Source organism: Mesoplodon bidens, assembly GCF_964165515.1.
Source record: "Mesoplodon bidens genome assembly, chromosome: 4".
In the NCBI taxonomy this organism is placed as follows: Eukaryota; Metazoa; Chordata; class Mammalia; order Artiodactyla; family Ziphiidae; genus Mesoplodon; species Mesoplodon bidens.
Window position 1 is genome coordinate 50721452 of NC_138160.1, and position 21911 is coordinate 50743362.

A 21911-nucleotide genomic window follows, 5' to 3' on the forward strand; every position below is an offset into this window, starting at 1 on the left:
CTTGTGTATGTTGGTAAATAATACATACATATTCTTTAAAAGTATTCAATGCCATTAGCTTATTACAAAGCCAGTTGCTTAAAATGGGAGGATCTACTTGTTTTTATCTATGCTTTGCTTAGATTCTACCTATAAGTTTGACTGACTGCTATACTGCTGTTAATATATCCTTATCTTCATTTCTAGGTGATGCTAAAACGTAAGAAAGGTTATCCTAGGTATATTTTTTATATACCTAAGGCCAGCTATATAAAAAATACTAAATATTTCAAAGTTGGATCGAACAAAACTTTCTGTACCAAGTGAGACTTCAAAATCAATGTTAAACTTACCCCATATCTTGAAATATGCTATTGCAGTGGTTAATTCAGCTCTTACAAACTGTGGAATTGCAAGTAACATTAAACCATCCAAGAGGATAGGAAATAATGACTTGAATAATCCAACTGAGATGTAATAAAGTCACAAATTGATAACCAGGCATCCTCCTGAGATAGCAGTTTTTCCCTGTGGCAGAGCTAAAATGTTAATCAAAAAATAGTCTGAGATCAAGAGGTTAAGGTCTTTCACAGTAGGCTACATCATAGTAATCAAAAGACACTAGAAAAGAAAATTCTATTGAAAATGCTCTTGGAACTAAATAAAGTGATGGCTTCTAAGTTTTTGCTTTTAGTTGAGATCTCAGATTATTTCCTTGCTGACATCAGTATTGTTCTTGAGTATTAAAAAAATAGGCAGCCTCATTATTCATTATTTACTTGAATTGTTACTGAAAACCTTAATCAGGAAGAGTTCAGTAATTTGCCACTGTTCACTTGGAGACTTTGGCAATGTGGTATTGACTCAATATAAATAAAGTCTTCATATTTTTAGATGAAGAATATGGCCTGGTTTGGGAGAACTTAGGTAACATTCCAGTGAACTTTAGACTGTCTTCTTGATGGGTTTTCCTACTCTCTTCCGGCTTTCCTCTTCTGCTTCTTTCTTTTTCTCAATAAATTAGCAGTATGCTAACTGTGTTTTTATAAGGAGCCTATCTTTTGAGGAAAGGGAAATTTAAGAAGCCTTTTCAAAGAATTGTTCTACGTAAGGAAGTTCCTATTTTGAAGACTTTTTTTAAATTATAAAAGTAACCTATACTAATTTAAAAAATCGCAAAATCATTGTATGATGTGGAATACCCTTTCCCCAAGGCAACCTTTACTAACATTATATGTATCTTTCCAAACATTTAGTTTACATGTATAAACATCTATATGTAGTTCACAAATTAGAAACACTAAACATTCTATTTTGCTGCTTGATTCCTCTTAAATGTAGTAAATGCATGAGCATATTTCCTGTACATAAATTTAGATTTGCATTATTTCTTCTAATAGCTGCACATGATGACATTCCATTGAATGGATCTCCATCCCATGCATCTCTTGTGCAGCAGTCCTCAAAGTGTAGCCCACAGATAACAAGGGGTTCCCCAAACCCTTTCAACGGTATTATTGTTTCATAATAATAATAATAATAATAATGATTTCGTAATAATACTAAGATATTATTTCCCTTTTCATTGTGTGAACATTTGTACTGGTGGTGCTAAAACAATGTTGGGTACCCAGTGGTGGGTATAACTGCTGGCACTTCAGCATTAATAAGGTCAGTGACAGCAAACTATACTAGCAGTCATCATATTCTCCACTACCATACACTTAGTTTTTTGTTTTTTAAAGCCAGTTTCATTTAAGAATGTCTTTGATGACATAGTACAAATTATTAATTTTCATAGATCTCCACTCTTGAGTGCTCATCTTTTAAATATTTTCTGTGTCAAAATGGGAATATTCTCTGACAGTGGTTGGTCTTGAGGAAAAGTACTTTTATGATTGAGTTGTGAGCTGAATTAAACCTTTTTCATGAACACTACTTGAATGTGGAAGTGGAAGAGCAGCTGAAAGATAAACATGATCATTCAGACTGGAGCATTCGGCATGCATTTTCTCGGAAGTAAGCACGTCACTTCAAGGAAAACAACTAACAATTTAAATTTATGTGCCCAGTGGTGGTACATGAGTTGTCCTGTACCCTGGACAATATGATAGTTAGAAAGCAGTAATTTGTTGTTTAATGTACTTTCTCTAATTATGAGTGAGGCTGAGCCTTTGTCAGATGCTTGTAGCTCCTTTATATCCCTTTGTTTGATGAATGACTTGTTTATATTTTTCTATTAGAAATTTTATTTGTTTGTTTTTTTGCTTTTAGATAGGAGTTTTCTGACAGATTATGTTTCCCAAGAATGGTCATAATAATATCTCCCATTCCATATGCCATTCTTAAAATGTGACTTTGACATTCTTCCCCATTAAGATGTTAGGCCTGTATTTCCTTTTGTTGAAACTGGTCAGGCTTGCTGGTACTTTATGACTTCTGAGTCTAGATCATTAGATATAGCTTCCACCTTGTTCTCTAGGGACACTTATTTTTGGAAGCCAGCTGCCATGCTGTAAGGAAACCCAAGCATCCACAAGGAGAACATAGGTCTTATTTTCCTCAGCAGAAGTCCCAGAGAACAACCAGCATTAACTGCTAGACACATGAGTGAGTGACTCTTCAGGTGGTTCCAACTCCAAGATGGCTTCACTGACTCCATTTACATTAAAAAATAGTTGTTATTTTATGCCACCTAGTTTGGACTAGTTTGTTAGGCGACAGTCAGTAACCTGAACAAGCTGTTTATAGATTAAAGAAATCAGCCCTTAATTCTCATCTTTGTTTCTATCTATCTACCTATCTATTATCTATTTATCTATCTGTCTATATATCTATCTAAAACTAGGAACAAAGTTAGGTTTATTAGCTTGTTACTACAAGGGAGAATGTACACATGGGGAACCATAGGATGTGTCACAGTGAATGAATCAAGGAAGAGTTTTATAGGATTTAGGGAGCTGGAGTTTAGTTACAGAATGGTCTTGTCAGGGATTGGTCAGAACTTGTAAGCCAGTCAATTTGCTGGGTCAGTCATTGGTCTTACCTTTAACACGAGTTCAATGCAGTTACCATTGGATCAGTTGTCAGCTTTCTTGTCTTGGAATATGTGGATCTAAATGAGCTGTGGTAAAATAGTATGGGTTTAGATTGCTTGTCTTGCACATCATGGTTTAGGATAGTTTTTCTGTTGTGTGAGTCCTGGTACAGTTTTGCAAATTGTCTCGGCTTCACTTCTCAGATTCCCCTCACAACTATCCATGAGGTTTTTTTTCTTTTCACTTCATTTGACCCTCTTTCTGAAAGATGAAGTGCTATTTTCTGAGGACATGATCAATCCAGATCTGCACTGCTCTTTGAGAGATCATCACTGTATATTGAGTTTTCCGTGGTAGTTGTTTTCATCTCTTTAATTTGACAGCATTTCTTTGGTTTTTGACTTTGTTTTCAAACTCTTCTTTTGTTGTGTGTGGTTTTATGGAGTGATTGGAATGGCTACCCCACTCTTAAGAAATCATTTCTTGTGTTTTTATGGGCTTACTTCATTTAAATCTTTAAGTGGAAATTTTTTGATAAAGGAGTGAAGTAGAGCATCAGCTTTTGTGTATATATATGTCTATGTATATAAATATATAAATACATACACGCACGTACATACACATATGGCTTGTGTCAAAAAATCAATCAGTAACCTGTCTTGTCTTTACTGTTTTAAAGTGCCACCTTTATCAATCAGATTCTCCGTTGCCAGATTAACATGGATTTATTTCAGGACTCCAAATTGTAGTCTATAACCCTGCCTATTTTAATTACTGTAGCCTAACAATGTGTTTTAATAGTCATTAATGATGTTTCTAAGGATATTTTACTTGAAAATTCACCATAATATAACTTTTAAGGTAAACTGAACACTTACTAAATAATTGTTAATTACCTTGGTCTGAAGTGGGAAAGAGTTATGCTGGAAAACAGCAAAAACTGTATTGTTTGAAAGTCAGAGGCATAAGACTGGCTATTTTGATGCTAAGAATTGCAGATTTATTTTCCTTTTAGAATATTCCTTAGATCAGTCTAATACATACATATACACATACATACATACTCCAGCTAGTTCTTTTGAGCAGTGCATTGAAAGCAATTGCTTCTTTGTTGTCTCACCCTAACTGTGTGATGTGAATAAAGACATAGCTTATACCAAAAGCTAGGGTGTGCTACCATGATTCAGAGTCCGATGAAGAAAATATGAGAAAGAACATGTCCATTTATATTAATTTAAAACAATTAAAATGATCTAATTCTCCTGTATAAAGTGATATGTTCACAAATAAAATATCACTTCTGATGAAAGAGGATTTGTTAACTAAAGAATTTACAAATTAAATAATACAGATTTCATTATATCCTAGCCACTCTAATTCATTTTTACATAAACCCTAGCAAAGTGAAATGATTTAAAACAGCTTTGCACAATTTTGTACTTTTTTCTGTGAAGATCATATTAATAAGTCATTGGATTTTTCAGGAACTGTCACCTTGAAATAAATTACTTTAAAATAAAAACAGATATAAAAGAGGAAAGATTTTGTTATAGAAACTATCCAGGTGTTAGTTATAACTTTCTTTTAACTTAAACCAGAATTAATTTCTTCCCCACACTTTCTTACTGAGCTGGAAGAAATGAAGAAACTGATGACTTTCTTAACCCTAGTCAAAATGGCTTTATGTCATTGTGTGAATTAAGTAGGTTTACATTTACTTTTACGTACAAACAGTAGATCCTTGTTTAATAGTGGTTCTCAACTGAGTGTAATTTTGCCCTCCCCCCCAGGGGACTTACAGCATTGTCTGAAAGACATTTTTTATTGTCACAAGGCCAGAGAAGTGCTACTAGCATTTAGTGGGTAGGAGCCAAGGATGCTGCTAAACATCCTGTAATACTCAGGACAAGTAATTCTTTGTTTTATTTCACTGCGCTGTGGGTAGTGGCAGGAGTGTCACTCAGACATTTATTTAGCTGCTTACTGTGTGTCAATAAAAAGGTGGGTTGTAGAGGGCCTGGTATACCATATGATAAGTGTGGTAGGCAGAATAATCTCTTTCTCATCTTTAGGCATATCCATGTCCTAGTTAGTCCCTGGAGCCTGTGAATATGTTGTATCATCTATGACTATGTTTTGTTACACAGCAAAGTGGAATTAAGGTTGCTAATCAGCTGATCATAAGGGAGATTATCCAGGTGGGCCAAATGTAATCACAAGAGTCCTTAAAAGTGAAGAGGGAGGGCTTCCCTGGTGGCGCAGTGGTTGAGAGTCTGCCTGCCGATGCAGGGGACGCGGGTTCGTGCCCTGGTCCGGGAAGATCCCACATGCTGGGGAGCGGCTAGGCCCGTGAGCCATGGCCGCTGAGCCTGCACGTCCGGAGCCTGTGCTCTGCAACGGGAGAGGCCACAAGAGTGAGAGGCCCATGTACCGCAAAAAAAAAAAAGTGAAGAGGGAGGCAGAAGGGAGAGGGTCAGAATGATGCAGTGTCAGAAAGACTCAACCTGCTATTGCTTTGAAGATGGAGGAAGAAACCTTCTAGATCTGGAAGAGCCAAGAAAACAGATTCTCCCCTGGAGCCTTCAGAAAGGGAGGCAGCCCTGCTGACACACCTTGATTTTAGCCCGGTGAGACTGTTCTGGCCTTCTAATATACAGAACCAGAAGGTAATAAATTTGTGGTTGTTACAGCAGCCATAGAAAGCTAGGAATTTGGATTTTATTTGGTGGGAATAGGGAGCCGTTAAAAAGTTGTCATCAAAGGAGTGACCTGGTGAGATTTGTGTTGTAGGAGATTGTTGTACAACCATATTCTACCACGAATTTGCTTATTCATCTGCTATGACTGCATAAATGACAGTGGACCATGAAACTTCAGGTACCATTTGAATTTTGTGAATTAGGGTATAAACCCTGAATTCCAGAAATATGTCCACATTTTCATTGTTACATTTCACATTTCATGGGTAGAAGGCCTTGCTTATTAATAACTCTTCCCTTTCCTTTGAACTAAAGTATAGATATTTGTCTCATAATTCCTTAGCATACTTTACATATGAATTTTATAGATGTTCATTTTTTTTCTTTAAGAAAATGGCCATTATGTAATGTGACTGATTGTCAAACTATAGGCTCTCTTCTTTGTTTCCTTTGTTCATTTCCATAAGCTCCAGAACTATTAACCATGCAGCCTCTCCATTAGCCCTTACCTTTTATCATCCCTGACAGGCTGCCACCTGTGGGGCCCACTGCACCAAAAATCCACAGATTTTCTTTTAACTGAACAGCTATAAGTGCATGCTATAAATGGTTTTGTCTTTTATAAACAAAATTGTGTTCTACTCAAAAAAACTATAATGCATCCTGTCAAGAGCTTCTCTAAATAAAAGGGGATCTTTTCACTTTGTCATTTTGTTGTTGTTGTTGTAAAACTCAATTATTTGGGGAAAAAATCACTTATTGGCTATTTTACAGAATACCTATATATTCTAACTAAGTTGGTTATCACGCCAGTGTTTCTCATGCAAATCCTATTCTCCTGTATTTTCATTGTAGACCAGATGTATTGGGATGGCGAAAAAGTTCGTTTGGAAAAACCCGAACGAACTTTTTGGCCAACCCAATATATGTATTTTAAAAGAAATTTACCATCTGATGGCTTTTTAAAAAATTTCTCAGTAAATGAAAAAAGAGAGCAGAAAACTTTTGGTAAGAAAAGGTTTGAGATTGTGCTTAGCCATACAGTTGGGGAGAGGCTTGCAGTGTTATGCTTGCTAAGAGAACTTGACAGTGTTTTCCTACTCCATTCCTACGCCATTCATTTAACTACAGATTAACTGCTTCCACCCAGTGAATACCGATGCCATTGGATGTACCACATAACCAGCTAGCTTTCTTCTGACCTGGATACCTGAGAGAAATATCTTCTCTTTGTTGTCTGCCAGCACCCTCTTCACCTCCCCCATCTTCTCTCTTTATCTCCTCCCTTCATCACACATACACACAGTGCTGCCTCATTCCAAAGGACATTTTATGCAGCAGCTTTTTACCATTTAATATAAAAATTTATCACACCACTAATTTTCCTGTTACCTTAATTCCACCCTACCTCCCAAACACGTTTTACATACAGGGTGTGGATGTAGAATGGTACAAGATGGATTCTCAGTAACTTTTCATTGAATTAGGTGCTAGTGGTAGCAAATTTCTTAAACGTGTATAAGTCAGCAGTTAATATGAGCTGGAGATTTGGGTGACCTTTTTTCAGGAAAGATCTGGCCTTTGGTAACTAGGTGTTGATGAATTCCTTCTAAAACTCTACCTGTTTCATTTCACTATGAATTTATTCCTTGAATAAAGAACAAGCGTAATTCTCAGAGACTGGTACAAGATCATTTATGGTCTTAAATCTGATGGGTATTGTAGATATTCTGGTTGTGATTACTGTTTTTATGTAAACAAATGTTGATAGGCTTGGTTCTCTGAGACTTAAACTCCAACATTAAAAGGTAATAGTGGGACAGACACTTTGAAATGCTTGAATTGTGTTGTTTTCTAAAAACTTATCATAGTGTTAAATCTTTGTTAATCATAGTGTTGCTGATTTTTTAATTTTCCACTTGACTTCCACAGATAATTCAGTTCTGGAGGCACTGCTGTGCAGTTATTCCTTTGTTTTGTGCCAAGCATGCCTACTACAATAAACACACAATGTAATTTAAATCATGTATGAGATCATTTCAGGTACTCCAGCAAATGTAGGTTAAACAGCCACAGAACAGTTTTTCCCTTCACAGAAATAGTGAATTAATGCAGGTCTTAAAATACTTCAAATTCTCTTAACACTTTTGCTATATCAGCAGATGGTCAGAATGGGAAGTTTTCATTCCCATCATATTCTGTCATTTTTATAAATTATTGATGGTTTACAATTTGATAAATGATAATCCCAGTTTTTGAAGTAGATTGAGGGCGCTGACTGGCTCCTTATTAAACGTTCTTGGCTTTAAAAGTTCTCTTTTGGAATTTCCTGTTTATAGCACTTACACTTGATCCTTTACCTGATAGCTTGACCTTGTAGAGCATCTTATCAGGAAAGTAGAGATTCTTGTAATATTTGCTCAGTGATCTCACTCCCTGGAACCATAGAAGCAGTTGGAGCAATAAGCAGAGAGAAGGGAGCTGGTGTTGCCTATAGATGGCTCACTCTGATGTTCTCAGTCCCTTTAATAAGGTTATACACAGAAATAAATGATATTCAGAAAACAGCATATCCAAAGATAGCATTTAGATTGCAAATAGAAAATCTCATCTGAGTTTTCTTCACTGTTTCTGTTTATAAATCTTTTCCATTCTCTGTATCACCTGGAAACTACATATAATTGGATCAATGTATTATGGCACATATTTGGTTTTATAGTATATTATGTCACAGATTGGACAAACATGAATATTAATAATATCTTTGAGTAGGAAGTAGAATCAGAGGCATTGCTAAGTGGTAACATATTTAGATATCTAGCAGGCTGTTCTAACTTAATAACATTGATGTTATTAAATTCAGTATTCTGTTACACTTTGTTATATAGTCATTTGTTATATAGTCATTTTACTCTGATGTTAAGATGACTGGAAGGAGGGCATCTTCCTCTTATTTATTAATTTAGTTATGTATTAGAATTTTTTTTAATGTAAAGAGATAACTCTGTTGCTGGAAATTGAATGGAGATAGTCCTTAATTTACACAGTAAATTTAGCTTAATTTATTGCTAAAATTGGTTTATAGTAGAAATGCTTTCATAAAACATGAAAACGGTCATTTTAAAAGGCAGCATATTTTTACAGGGTTCTAAAAATACACCTATTATCATAACATTTTTATTGGTGCAAAATTTATCTTTCTACACATTTCCATTTTGCGATATCATGTCATTCCCATGGCCTTCTGAGTAAACTGATGCTAAGGATAGCCTATAGTAGTCTTGTGATCCTATGTATGTTAAGTTGAACCTAAGAGGATCTTCTAGTGGTTGTGTAGTGACAAATCTGAATAATATAATCAGTAAAGTTAATTTAGTAGCTGTAAATAAAAATTCTACCCTATAAATAGAACATACATTTAAAAAAAATGTTCATAAAACATTTAAAAAAGAGCATATTCGAGGTTTACAAAAATACCTCCAGTTTTTCAGAGTAGAAATAGTACAGGTCATATTCTCTGACTGCAATGAAGTGAAACCCGAAATTAAGCAATTGTTGAGAAAAATATTGGTCACATAAAGTTTTTAAAATGATATCTTAAAGAGGAAGCTTGCAATTTTTAATTAGGTGACATACTCCACTGAGATTTTTACACATAAAAACATGTGGGTACAACTAAATTATACATAGCCTTAAGTAATTTTATTATCAAACAAGAAAGAATGAAAATAAATCAACCCAAAACTCATTTCAAGTTGTGAGTAAAAAGCAAAAGTCAACCTTAGGAAACCTAGAACCCAATATGGGGATTCTTCCAGATGCTAAGTATGTGTGTTCCAGTTATACATTCTGGAACTGGGAAATAGCCACAAGATGGGCAACCCACTGGTCCCACTGTGAGATGGACCTGAGCTTAAAAAAGAACTCCATTGCCCACCTGATCTCCATGAGCTGCTACTCTGGTGAGCCACAATCAAGGGGTGGGGGAGTGAATATAAATATCAGTATTAGAGATAAAGACACATATAACTTCAGGAGTTATACATGCAGCTCTTGGCTAATCAATGGAAAATCTTGTCAGAATGGACAATTTTTAAGTAAAATGTAAAAAAAAGTACAAAACCCAAAAAACTTAGGACCAGGTAGAAATAGATGTATAATAGCCATGGAAGAAATGTTTTAAATTGCCTCCCCACTCCTCAAAAAAAAGAACAATAAAACACCCTCCCCCAGTACTCAGTAACGTTTATATGCTCATTTTACAAGTGGTTTTATTGGAATGTACTATCAATTAAAATAAGCAGTTTAATGCGTTTAACTTTTCTAATGACATCCTTTTAGCAGCAGCTTTCCTTCTCTCTCTCCCTCCTCCATTTTCTTCTCCTTCTTTCTCCCTTTTTTCCTTCATTCTTTTCTTTCTTCCTTCCTTTTGTAGTATCAAAATTTAAGGAACAGGTAATGCTGTGCTGGTTGAACTATTCTAAAACCTAGAAAGCTGTGGGAATTGTCAGGAAAAGAATGAAACAGAAAAAAGAAAAACAGTAAATTTTTAGATTTATAAAAATAGATGCAAAAATATAAATTACCCTTAGCAAATTGAATCTAGCATTAAATTCACCATTTATCCCTGGCAAAGCTTCTGTTGAAATAGGAATAGAATAATAGTAAGCTTTTAACATGTTAAAAAATAACTTTTTAAAACTAAACACAAACATACCACTGGATAGTGAATTCTAGAGTCAAAAACCAAACGTCAAAGGGCATTAAACTTTGGGATGGTGGAGGAATCAGACTGAGAAAAAAAAGAAAGACGCTGACATTGCCTAGTATGCATACAGTAAAGCAAAAGGAATTTAAAAATGCCTCACTGAAACTAAAGGAGAAAGGAAGCCCTGAAGAGTTTCTAGAAATAGATGGTGGTAAATGGGAATTAAGTTTCATATGTTTTATTTAGTCTATTACCTGTATTCTTTTATTTTACTAAATGTAAAAATATAGAGTTTTTTTTTAGGTTCACTTGAGACCTTAGTCCTCAAAGCTGGTTTTTCCAAATTTTTCTGTAACACTTAGATGTGCATCAGAATTACCTGGAGAGCTTTTTAAAATCCTGGTGCCTGAAGCCAGTTAAATCAGAATTTGTAGAAGTAAGACTTAGATGTCATCATTTTTTAAAGTTTCACAAATGATTCCCAGTGCGCTGCCAAGGGTGAGAACCACTGTTCTTTAAGGATTTTTGGTTAAATTGCTGAAGGCTCCCTTGCCTCCTTAAGATTCCTTATAGTGAGTTTTAAATGAAATATTATAGGTGAAGGACCTAGCCTGTGCCTAGCACATGCCTTGCTTGTGTTTGGAGTTTAGTAAATATAAATATAATATTTTGATTTCTATTTCATTGCTCTCATGAAGAACATTCCATACTGAGACAAATGTGAAGAAATAAGCAGATGTTCTGTTCCTCAGAGCTAGACTTGAAATAAATACTTGGGCTCATTGTTTAAATTCTGCATTTCTCTTAAGCTTACTTTGCAAAGAGTTGATGCACCCTACAATGAAAGGTATAACTAGAAAAAAATTGAAACTAGAGTAAAAATACCCAAGTAGTAATGGTCTAGGACTGGTGGAGAGAATAATAATTGTATCAGAAAACATAGGTTACAAGGTAATAACTAAGTTGAAATTTAAGTTTTTGTCACTGAGATGGGTGTGTGATGTCATTTTTATCTCATTAAGTCTGGGTCCCAGTCTTTCTAGACATAGCAGTGTAAATAGTTCCTTTACTTACAAGCTCATCAGATAGAAATTGTAGTTTAAATTCCTCAGGGAACAGCCACAACAGTGATTAAAATAAAAATACATTTAAAAATAGAATAAAGTAAAAATCTCAGGTGGCTCCCTTGGAATTTGGGTTTCACACTTGGTGTAATTAGTGACTAAATTTGCATTGCCAAGCCCTATTAATGAGGTGGGTTCTGGTTGCCATCTGCAGGCCTCAAACTCTTTGTTAAGCCACCAAATTAAAAGCGTTTATAGGGCTTCCCTGGTGGCGCAGTGGTTGAGAGTCCGCCTGCCGATGCAGGGGACGCGGGTTCGTGCCCCGGTCCGGGAAGATCCCACATGCCGCGCAGCGGCTGGGCCCGTGAGCCATGGCCGCTGAGCCTGCGCGTCCGGAGCCTGTGCTCTGCAACGGGAGAGGCCACAACAGTGAGAGGCCCGCATACAGCAAAAAAAAAAAAAAAAAAAAAAAAAGCGTTTATATCCTAAGAGATTCCAAGAAATTTAGACGTTTTAGATATATTTTAGAAATTGAGTTAGCTATGGTGAAACAATCAGAGGTCAAAAAAGAAGATAATTTTAAACAAAAGATATTTTCATCAAACTACGGAATTTTTGAAGACCACATGGTTATACATTGTTATAAGCAAATTTTTCTTTAATATTTTTGGCCTGTTGCGTAGCTAGTGTTTTTATACATAATCTACCAGGTTTCATAGAAAGTATATTATTCTAAACAAGATCTTCTGTATTTTTCTAAGGTAGGAAACTTCTTCTCTTTAGCAAAATAACATATGAAAAAATGTTACAGTAAATAATTTCTGAAAATTATCATAGGTTGTATGGAGACTTGAAAAGTGAGCAGTTACACAATATGCCCCATAACCTAAGAAAAATAAAAGATTCAGCTTTACTGAATATCTGCTGGGTGAAATTGAAGATTAATGCAGTGAAATATATTTTAGTTTTAAGGAATAAAAATCTCAAAGAACAAGAAATATACATCTTTGTAAGTAGCACCTCAGGAGCTAAAAATCTTATACCAGCTTTAAAGATTAAACACCTATGGGTCAATTGTTGTAGGTCAGAAGGCTATATAGTTACCAACAGAAGGACCTCATATACAGTTCAACCATTCTGAACTGTATAGAACCATACAGAACCGTTCTGTCTTCAAGTAATAATTTCAGAAGCAGGGAATACCGGACTTGCTTATTAAAATCCAATGTATGTACTTTTGAAGTAAGTCAGGTTATTTAGCACTTCATTTATTAAGCATAACCCTGGAATCAGGAATTCTAGCTATTTATCTTCTGCTAATAACTGAAACCTGTTATAAGGTTCCTAATGTTATCATAACCATTTTAAAGGAAATATTTCTTAAATAATCATGTGCTTTCTTGAAGGGCAAGAATGGGGGTTAGGCATATGGAAGCAACAGAGAGAGAACAAACCAAGAACTTGGAAGTCTGTATTCTAGTGGCATCTACTGATGCCGTTAACATGAGAAAAATCAGCTTTGGATATCATTCAAAGCTTAGGGTTGTCAGTTTTTCTCATTTTGAAAATAAGCTTTCAAGTCTTGCTGCTTAGACATTCTGTATATATATAATGAACATTTGTGTCAGCTAATTGAGGTGTCTAGGGCAGCTTGTCCCCCAGCCAAATGGCCACAGAGGTATGTACTTTTTTAGTCTGAATCCTTTTTTTTAAATAGCTTTTTAAAGTTTTGTTTGACATAGTTTCCCTTGTTTGTTTTTGCTTTTGTTGCATGTGTGTTTTGGTTATGATATCATATCCATGAAATCATTGCCAAGGCCACTGTCATGAATCTTTCCCCCTGTGTTTTCTTCTAAAGTTTTACAGTTTGAGGTCTTATGTTTAAGTCTTCAATTAATTTTGAGTAGATTTTTATGTGTGGTGTAAGATGAGGGTTTCATTCTTTTGCATATGGATATACAGTTTTTCAACACAATTTGTTGAAGAGAGTATCCTTTTCCCACTGTGCATTCTTGGCACCATTATTGAGGATCTATAGGTAACTCTATATGTGTGCATTTATTTCTGATCTCTCTATTCATTTCCATTGCCCTGCATGTTCAACATAGTACTGGAAATCCTAGCCACACAGTTAGGCAAGAAAAAGAAATTAAAGGCATACAAATTGAAATGGTAGAAGTAAAATTGTCTGCTCTTGCAGATGACATGATCTTATATATAGAAAACCCTGACGACACCATTAAGAAAACTGCTGGAGGGCTTCCCTGTGGCGCAGTGGTTGAGAGTCCGCCTGCTGATGCAGGGGATGTGGGTTCGTGCCCTGGTCCGGGAGGATCCCATATGCCACGGAGCAGCTAGGCCCGTGAGCCATGGCTGCTGAGCCATGGCCGCTGAGCCTGCACGTCCGGAGCCTGTGCTCCGCAATGGGAAGGCCACAACAGTGAGAGGCCCACATACCGCAAAAAAAAAAAAAAAAAAAAAAAACTGCTGGAGCTAATAAATGAATCCAGCAAAGCTGCAGGTTGCAACATCAATGTACAAAAATCAGGTGTGTTTTCTATATGCTAATAATTAGCTGAAAAGGAAATTAAGAAAACCCATTTACAATAGCGTCAAAAAGATTAAAATATTTAGGCATAAACTTAACTAAGGAAATGAAAGACTTGTAGACTGAAAAGTTACAAAACATTCATGAAAGAAATTAAAGACACAAACGAATAGATATCCATGTTCATGGATTGGAAGGCTTAATATTGTTAAGATGTCCATACTACCCAAAGCAGTTTACCAATTCAGTGCAATTCCTATCAGAATCCCAATGGCATTTCTTATAGAAATGAAAAACACAATTCTAAAATTCATATGGAACCGTAAAAGATCTTGAATAGCCAGCCAAAACAGTCTTGAAAAAGAACGAAGCTGGTGGCATCACACTTCCTGACTTCAAAATATATTACAAAGCCACAGTAATTAAAACAGTATGGTACTGGCATAAAGATAGATAACCTTGTTATTTTGGAATTGTTTTAGGTTTACAGAAAAATAGCAAAGGTAGTACAGAGGGTTCTCATGCACCCTTCACTCAGTTTTCCCTAATATCAACATCTTACATTAGTATTGTACATTTATCAAAGCTAATAAACCAACTTTGGTATATTAGTATTAACTAAACTCCAGACTTTATTTAAATTTCACCAGTTTTCCACTAATCTCTTAGTTGCAGGATTCAATCCAAAATACCACACATTGTATCTAGTCTGGATCTGTTTTTTAATAGTTTTCTCTTTCTTCCCATTATCCCCAATATTTTCATATTGTCAATTGAGCCTCAGTATTGCTGCTTTTGTTTTCCTTGTAGCAGGTATTTATCGCCTCAGATTTGTGCATCTAAGCAAACCTGCAGCTAAACAAAGGTAATCACACCTGTTAGAAATGTGTGGGAAAGAAGAATAAATAATTTGATTTTGTAAGATTCTTCTATGAATACTTTGTTTAAATTTGGGCGTATAGGTGTCAAACTATTTTGGTCATTCACCTTCAGAAGTTAATTCCTTGCCTCCCAGTGTATTCTTGGTGGTTGAGGCTGCCAGATTAATGATCTCTCTGGTTTATAAACTGTTGCTGTCCATGTCCTCCAGTGATAACATTTGCGAAACTGTGACTTCACAACCAGAATATTGACGTTAATGAGCCAAGATACAGAACATTTCTATCAGCACAAGCCCTCTCAGTTGCCCTTTTACAATTAAATCCACTTCCCTTTTGCCCATGCCCTGTCCTTTTGGTTGGTATTGTGAGTGATTTCTATTGAAACCTGGGCATTTTTGGTATTGTGTTATGAGACTCTGCATCTTATTTAAATCTGTTTTAGCTGGCTTCTTCTGATACTGCTCTGGCAGAAGAAGTGGATGTACCACTTTTGTTACTGCCAGGTAGGGGAAGAGGCCATGTTCCCCACTAAGCCTCCACTGATACCTCCCTGGGTGAGGAAGGGGAGAGTTCAAGATCCCCAAGGACCTCCACAGACATGGGAGGTGGGTTGAATCCTTCTAATAGCTCAGTGGGACTGGGGCCACAGTTTATTCTGTGGTGTTTGGCTGAAGTAGAGCAATTATTGTCTAAAAGTTTTTTGTCTTGCTTTGTGGTCCCTTTCCTGGTCCTTTGGCTAGAGAGTAAGCTATTTGTTTTAGCTTTTTTTGTATGTGCTCATTGGTGTTTCCAGGTTGCTGGCTTCTTCAGCCTCAAATCTGGAATTTATGAGGCAAGAAGAAAGGGCCCTCAACACCATCTTGTTCCTTGGGTGCTGTGCTGCCTTCTTCTCTCCATCTTTTAGAGTCTTCTTATGTTTGTTTATGTATAATGTCCAACATCTTCCTGTTTATAGTTTACTTATTATGTTAGAAAACTAATTATTTTCTCAAGAACATACCAAATAAACATGCTAGGCATTCTGTATTTTTTCACATTAAATCAGATAATTAAGTTCATTATGTTAGGTGGCCATTATTTGCATAAAAGTAATAGTTTTGAAAATGTTGTTAGTGACTTCAGGGTCTCTTAATTCTAGTGCCTATAGGCATTATTGCATTCAAAGAAATGATATCTGGATTTTTAGTGCATGTGCAATGATAATTCTTCTCTAGGGAATCATTAGGTCAGTCTGTTTTATATATTTCTTCAAAAGAAGGTATTAATAACCATGATTAAGGAATGTCTGCCAGAAGCCAAAACAGACATTTATTTGTGAACGTGTAGTTTTTTTCACTAGAAGTAGTGTGTGTGTTTTTTTTTTTTTAAGATCTTGTAAGGTATGTAATTGGAGATTCTGTATGTATTTTTTAATTCCTTCTTCCCTTCACAACTCTTCTTACAAAACAGAGAAATACTTTTAATCTTCTAATGACTGATCAATACACTTAAAAAATATATACCAATGTTGTGTTATGCCATAGCTGGTGGGGTTTAGTATGGGGATACTTTTCCTTTTTATTAGTTTGTTGGAAATTAAAGCCTGGAGATGTGATAAGTTAACTGTTTACAGTTTCTTAGAGCAAATTGAAACAGCATTTAAACCACACTCTTAAGCTTTGTTTCAGTAGTGGGAGTGACTTGTTGAACATCAGCTTCAAGCTCAGCTTCTTTTCACTCACATTGTAGCAGGTGGTTTTAGTGACTGATATTTCAACAAAGTTCACATCCTCTTTACTAAGAGGTCTATTGCTTACTAATTAAAATGATATCGAACATTATTGCATGTTGCTTAAGGGAGTAGATATTTTTAAATGTTCATCTTCAATTACTGTGCATTTTGTAGAATGATATCTTCAGGCTTGTGAATTTAGGGCTTTGTGTCTGCAGTTTTTCTTGCTGTTCTTTCTCCTATCCATCTTCCAGGAGAATGAGTATTGAAATGACCCCTGCCTTGGATTTATCCTGTAACTCTGGAATGTTCACATAAGGGGTTTAATTTCACATTCATACCTCCTATGTCTCTACCTCTCAGTTACATTTTCTATTTGTGGTCATTATTTTAAAATCTAGGGGATATATGAATATGTATAGCTGATTCACTTTGTTATAAAGCAGAAACTAACACACCATTATAAAGTAATTATACTCCAATAAAGATGTTAAAAAATAAAATAAATAAAATAAAATCTACTTACATTGTTCAAACTGCATATCTGACTCAGCTACTTCATCTACATAGAATAGAACTGAGTCTTAGTAAAGGAAAGAGAAGAATTTCTCACACAGAAACTCATGCACTTAAAACCTTATACATTTTCAGCATTGTTGATAATGAGAGCAATATATAGCTGAAAGCAAAGTTGTGTTATTTTTCAATTCTTAGATTTTAAGGAATTTAAATACTGATAATACCAGTGGTAACAGTGTCACAAGCTGAAAACTCTTATACTTTTGAAGTTGGTACAAACTGTAGGAAAAATAACCTGATAATATATATCAGGAGTCATAAAATTGTCTATGCACTTTAATCTAGTAATCCTTCTGAAATAGTGGTAGATATCCTCAAGAAATAATTTGAAATGTAGAGGAAAGCCTGTATAGATTGTAACATGGAACAGTGTTTGTGAAAGATTATTCAGCAAAATTATAGTTAAAATTGTATTTAATCTAGACCATGATAACTTCAACATGCCTATAACAAAAAAATTATGACATAAGTTGATTTAGAATTCTTAAACTGTGTTAGAGTAGAATTTTTTGTGTGGTAGTATAAGTGCAAAGAACAGAACTAATTGTATATTTATGTGTATGTATGTGCATGCCACAGGCACAGAAAAGGCCAGAATGTTCTCTGTTGTGATTGTTATCTTTAGGAAGTGGATGGATGGGTTATTTTTATTTAATTATATTTCTTTTGTTTTTCAAATATCCCAATGGAAGAGGAGGAGCACGTGTTTGGGTTGTTAAAATCTATTTTTATTTATTATTTTTCTTTCTCTTTTTTAACCATAAGAATATACATGTATATAAGTAGCATAGCAATCCAGGATAGGGCAGTGTTTCCTCTGTCAGTCCTGAGGGCCTCACTAAGCTGCCACAATAAAGTACCTGATCTTCCTATGAGGAACCCTGGACAATTGTGTTTAAGTGCTCTTTGGCATGTTATGTTGCTTCTAGGATACTTTCCACCAGGTTTTGATTCTTTACATGGATGAACTGTTGAGAAATTGGGCTAATCAGATGACTATGCTTGGAGGCCCTAGGGAGCTGAGGTTAGACTAATTGAGTGAAATTTTCTTTGACAAACTTTTCCACAATGAGGCTCATTTAGAATCCCTTGCAAGAAGGGAGGCAGAAGCAATTTTGTTGCTGTGAAAGAGATTACAAAGAATTGAGTCACTCACATGTAAGAGGAACTTGCTTTGCCTCTCTGACACAGTGTGGCTCCTCTCTGTCCTGCAGCTGGCCCTGAAGGACCCTGTGCATACCGTGTCACTGCAGCAGTTCATCTACGAGAAGCTCAAGGCCCAGCAGGAGCTGCTGGGAGAGCAAGGCTTCCAGTCCCTCATGGAAACAGTGGACACCGAGATCGTCACCCAGCTACAGGAGTTTTTGCAGGGCTTCTGAGAGCACGTGACCTGTGGCTGAGATGACCAGCCTGCCATCTGTTTGTGAGAGCCTGCTGAGACGATGGAGAAATCCCTTGTGTATTGAAAGAAAGATGGGAAGACCACACGTTTTTTTACTACAAAATTCAGAGAATAAATGTAAATCCTGTATACCTAAAATCACAAACCTATTCCTCAAAAGAATTTAATTTTATATTTATGAGGGCCCTGTGTTTACTAAAGATAGATTTGACAATAGCTGCTTAGTTTCCTGTTAAGAGAAGAAACTGTTACCTTTTAATCATATGCTCTTAACACTTGAGAAGAAGAAGGCTAATGTCTGAGATGTTTTTATGCAACCAAAATTAGTTAAATTTGGCTGCCTTATCCCTTTTTTAAGTTAATGAGACTACAAGTTTAAAAAATGACAAACCTGTTCAGATGATGCAATTACAGAAATGTGTGTACCAGGCAAAAGTATATGAATAGTGACAAATATACATTACTGAGATTATCTTGCAAGGGAGTTGCTTTCATCTGACATAGAAATCATGTTTTATCAGACAAATGCTTTTATTTTCATTCTAGTAATTTGATATGGGAATTAGTAATGGGATTTTTTTCTTGTGTTATTTTCAGTAATTACATTTAGTCTTTAATGTACGTTGTAAGGCCCGCAGATGTGAACCTGTGGTACTGCAGTGCTAGGTGGGAGACCTCTGGTCGTGATTTGATCCTAGTTCCTTTGTTACCCGTGGAGGCCAGGAGCCCTGTGAGCACTGACAGGAACCAGCAGCCACAGACCCCCTGTGCTGCGAAATGGCTGTGACAGACTGATCAGCACTTACCCATCTCAGGTTCCTCTGTGCAAGGGTACATCAGGGCCTCGATGATACGGATACACGTGGAGGACTCAGCAGCGATCCCCAGGGTACCAACACTGATGTGACAAGTCTTCCTTCCTTATTCCTCCAACATGCAGTACCAAAAATGGGGAAAAAGGAGAAAATAAAGCCTTACTTTGTTTTACTTGCCATTGACTGTAAGGAACCTTTAAAGCATTTTTAAGAAAATACTCAAAAGCAAGATTGGAAAATGTCTGATCTTTCTGTAGAAAGTTGGGTACAGTATGTAACTGCAGGAAACCCACTGCCCCTTTGTAAGTTGTGGAACCCAAAGTGAATGGAAGTATTTGATGTTTTAAGCAAAAGAAAGAAAATATGGTCCAAATTAAAATTTCCAAAGATACCTCACCTTTGCTTGCCTGATTATTTTTCCTGCCTCACAAAAAATGAGTTCATAAAAATTGCCCAGTGAATTTTGAAGGGAAGTTTTCTTTCATACTCTGATGTTAACTCTGACCTAGCAGGTGGCAGTGCTTCAAGTAGCAAATCCTAGTTACCCTTTCAGTTTCTCTTTTCATTTAAAGACCAGAAGCTTCTTTAATATGATACTTCTTTTTTTTTAAATTTTTATTTTATATTGGAGTAGAGTTGATTAACAATGTTGTGGTAGCTTCAGGTGTACAGCAAAGTGATTCAGTTATACATATACGTGTATCTATTCTTTTTCATATTCTTTTCCCATTTAGGTTATTACAGAGTATTGAGCAGAGTTCCCTGTGCTATACAGTAGGTCCTTGTTGGTTATCTGTTTCAAATATAGCAGTGTGTACCTGTCAATCCCCAACTCCCAATCTGTCCCTTCCCCTCCACGCTTACCCCCTGGTAACCATAAGTTGGTTCTATAAGTCTGTGAATCTGTTTCTGTTTTGTAAATGAGTTCATTAGTAACATTTTTTTTAAGATTCTGCATATAAGTAATACCATATTATATTTGTCTTTGTCTGACTTACTTCACTGGAGACTATCACCTGATAGTCTCCACGTCCATCCATGTTGCTGCAAATGGCATTATTTCACTCTTTTTAATGGCTGAGTAATATTCCATTGTATTTATGTACCACATTTTCTTTATCCATTCATCTGTTGATGGACATTTAGGTTGCTTCCATGTAAATAGTGCTGCAGTGAACATTGGGTTGCATGTATCCTTTCAAACCATGTTTTTCTCTGGATATTTGCCCAGTAGTGAGATTGCTGGATCATATGATAGCTCTATTTTTAGTTTCTTAAGGCACCTCCATACTGTTCTCCATAGTGGCTGTATCAATTTACATTCCCACCAACAGTGTAAGAGGGTTCCCCTTTCTCCACACCCTCTCCAGCATTCATTGTGTGTAGACTTTTTGATGATGGCCATTCTGACCAGTGTGAGGTAGTACATCATCATAGTTTTGATTTGCTTTTCTTTAATGAAGTTGAGCATCTTTTCATGTGCCTCTTGGCCACCTGTATGTCTTCTTTGGAGAAGAGTCTATTTAGGTCTTGTGCCCACTTTTCGATTGGGTTTGATTGTCTCTTTGATATTGACCTGCGTGAGCTGTTTGTACATTTTGGAGATTAATCCCTTGTCAGTTGCTTCATTTGCAAATATTTCCTCCCATTATGAGGATTGTCTTTTCATCTTGCTTATGGTTTCCTTTGCTGTGCAAAAGCTTTTAAGTTTAATTAGGTCTCATTTGTTTATTTTTGTTTTTATTTTCATTACTCTAGGAGGTGGGTCAGAAAGGATCTTTCTGTGATTTATGTCAAAGAGTTTTCTGCCTATGTTTTCTTCTAAGAGTTTTATAGTGTCCAGCCTTACATTTAGGTCTTCAGTTCATTTTGAGTTTATTTTTGTGTATGGTGTTAAAGATTGTTCTAATTTTATTTTTTTGCATGTAGCTGTCCAGTTTTCCCAGCACCATTTATTGAAGACACTGTCTTTTCTCCATTATATAGTCTTGCCTCCTTTGTTGTAGATTAATTGACCATAGGTGCGTGGGTTTATTTCTGGGCTTTCTGTCCTGTTCCATTGATCTATATTTCTATTTTTGTACCAGTACCATATTGTTTTGATGACTGTAGCTTTCTAGTATAGTCTGAAGTCAGGGAGCCTGATTCTTCCAGCTCTGTTTTTCTTTCTCAAGATTGCTCTGGCCATTTGGAGTCTTTTGTGTCTCCATACAAAATTTTAAGATTGTTTTGTTCTAGTTGTGTGAAAAATTCCATTGGTAATTTGATAGGAATTTCATTGAAGCTGTAGATTGCCTTGGGTAGTATACTCATTTTGACAATATTGATTCTTCCAATCCAAGAACATGGTATATCTTTCCATCAGTTTTTGTCATTTTTTATTTCTTTCACCAGAGTCTTAAAGTTTTCAGAGTACAGGTCTTTTGCCTCCTTAGGTAAGTTAATTTCCTAGGTATTTTATTCTTTTTGATGTGATGGTAAATGGGA

The 21911-nt window shown here is 35.8% G+C and overlaps 1 protein-coding gene across 2 annotated transcripts in view; it reads left to right on the forward strand.

Moving 5' to 3' along the window:
• IPO11 (importin 11) overlaps positions 1 to 19851 on the forward strand; it is a 205800-nt gene extending 185949 nt beyond the window's left edge. Inside the window, exon 30 of one of the 2 annotated variants that reach the window (XM_081233555.1) lies at positions 18422 to 19851. In XM_081233555.1, coding sequence (XP_081089681.1) covers positions 18422 to 18586 — 165 coding nt within the window. In that variant the 3' untranslated portion in view covers positions 18587 to 19851. The remainder of the gene's footprint in view (positions 1 to 18421) is intronic. The other variant, XM_081233554.1, reaches the window with a different exon arrangement.
• Positions 19852 to 21911: the final 2060 nt, after the last annotated feature.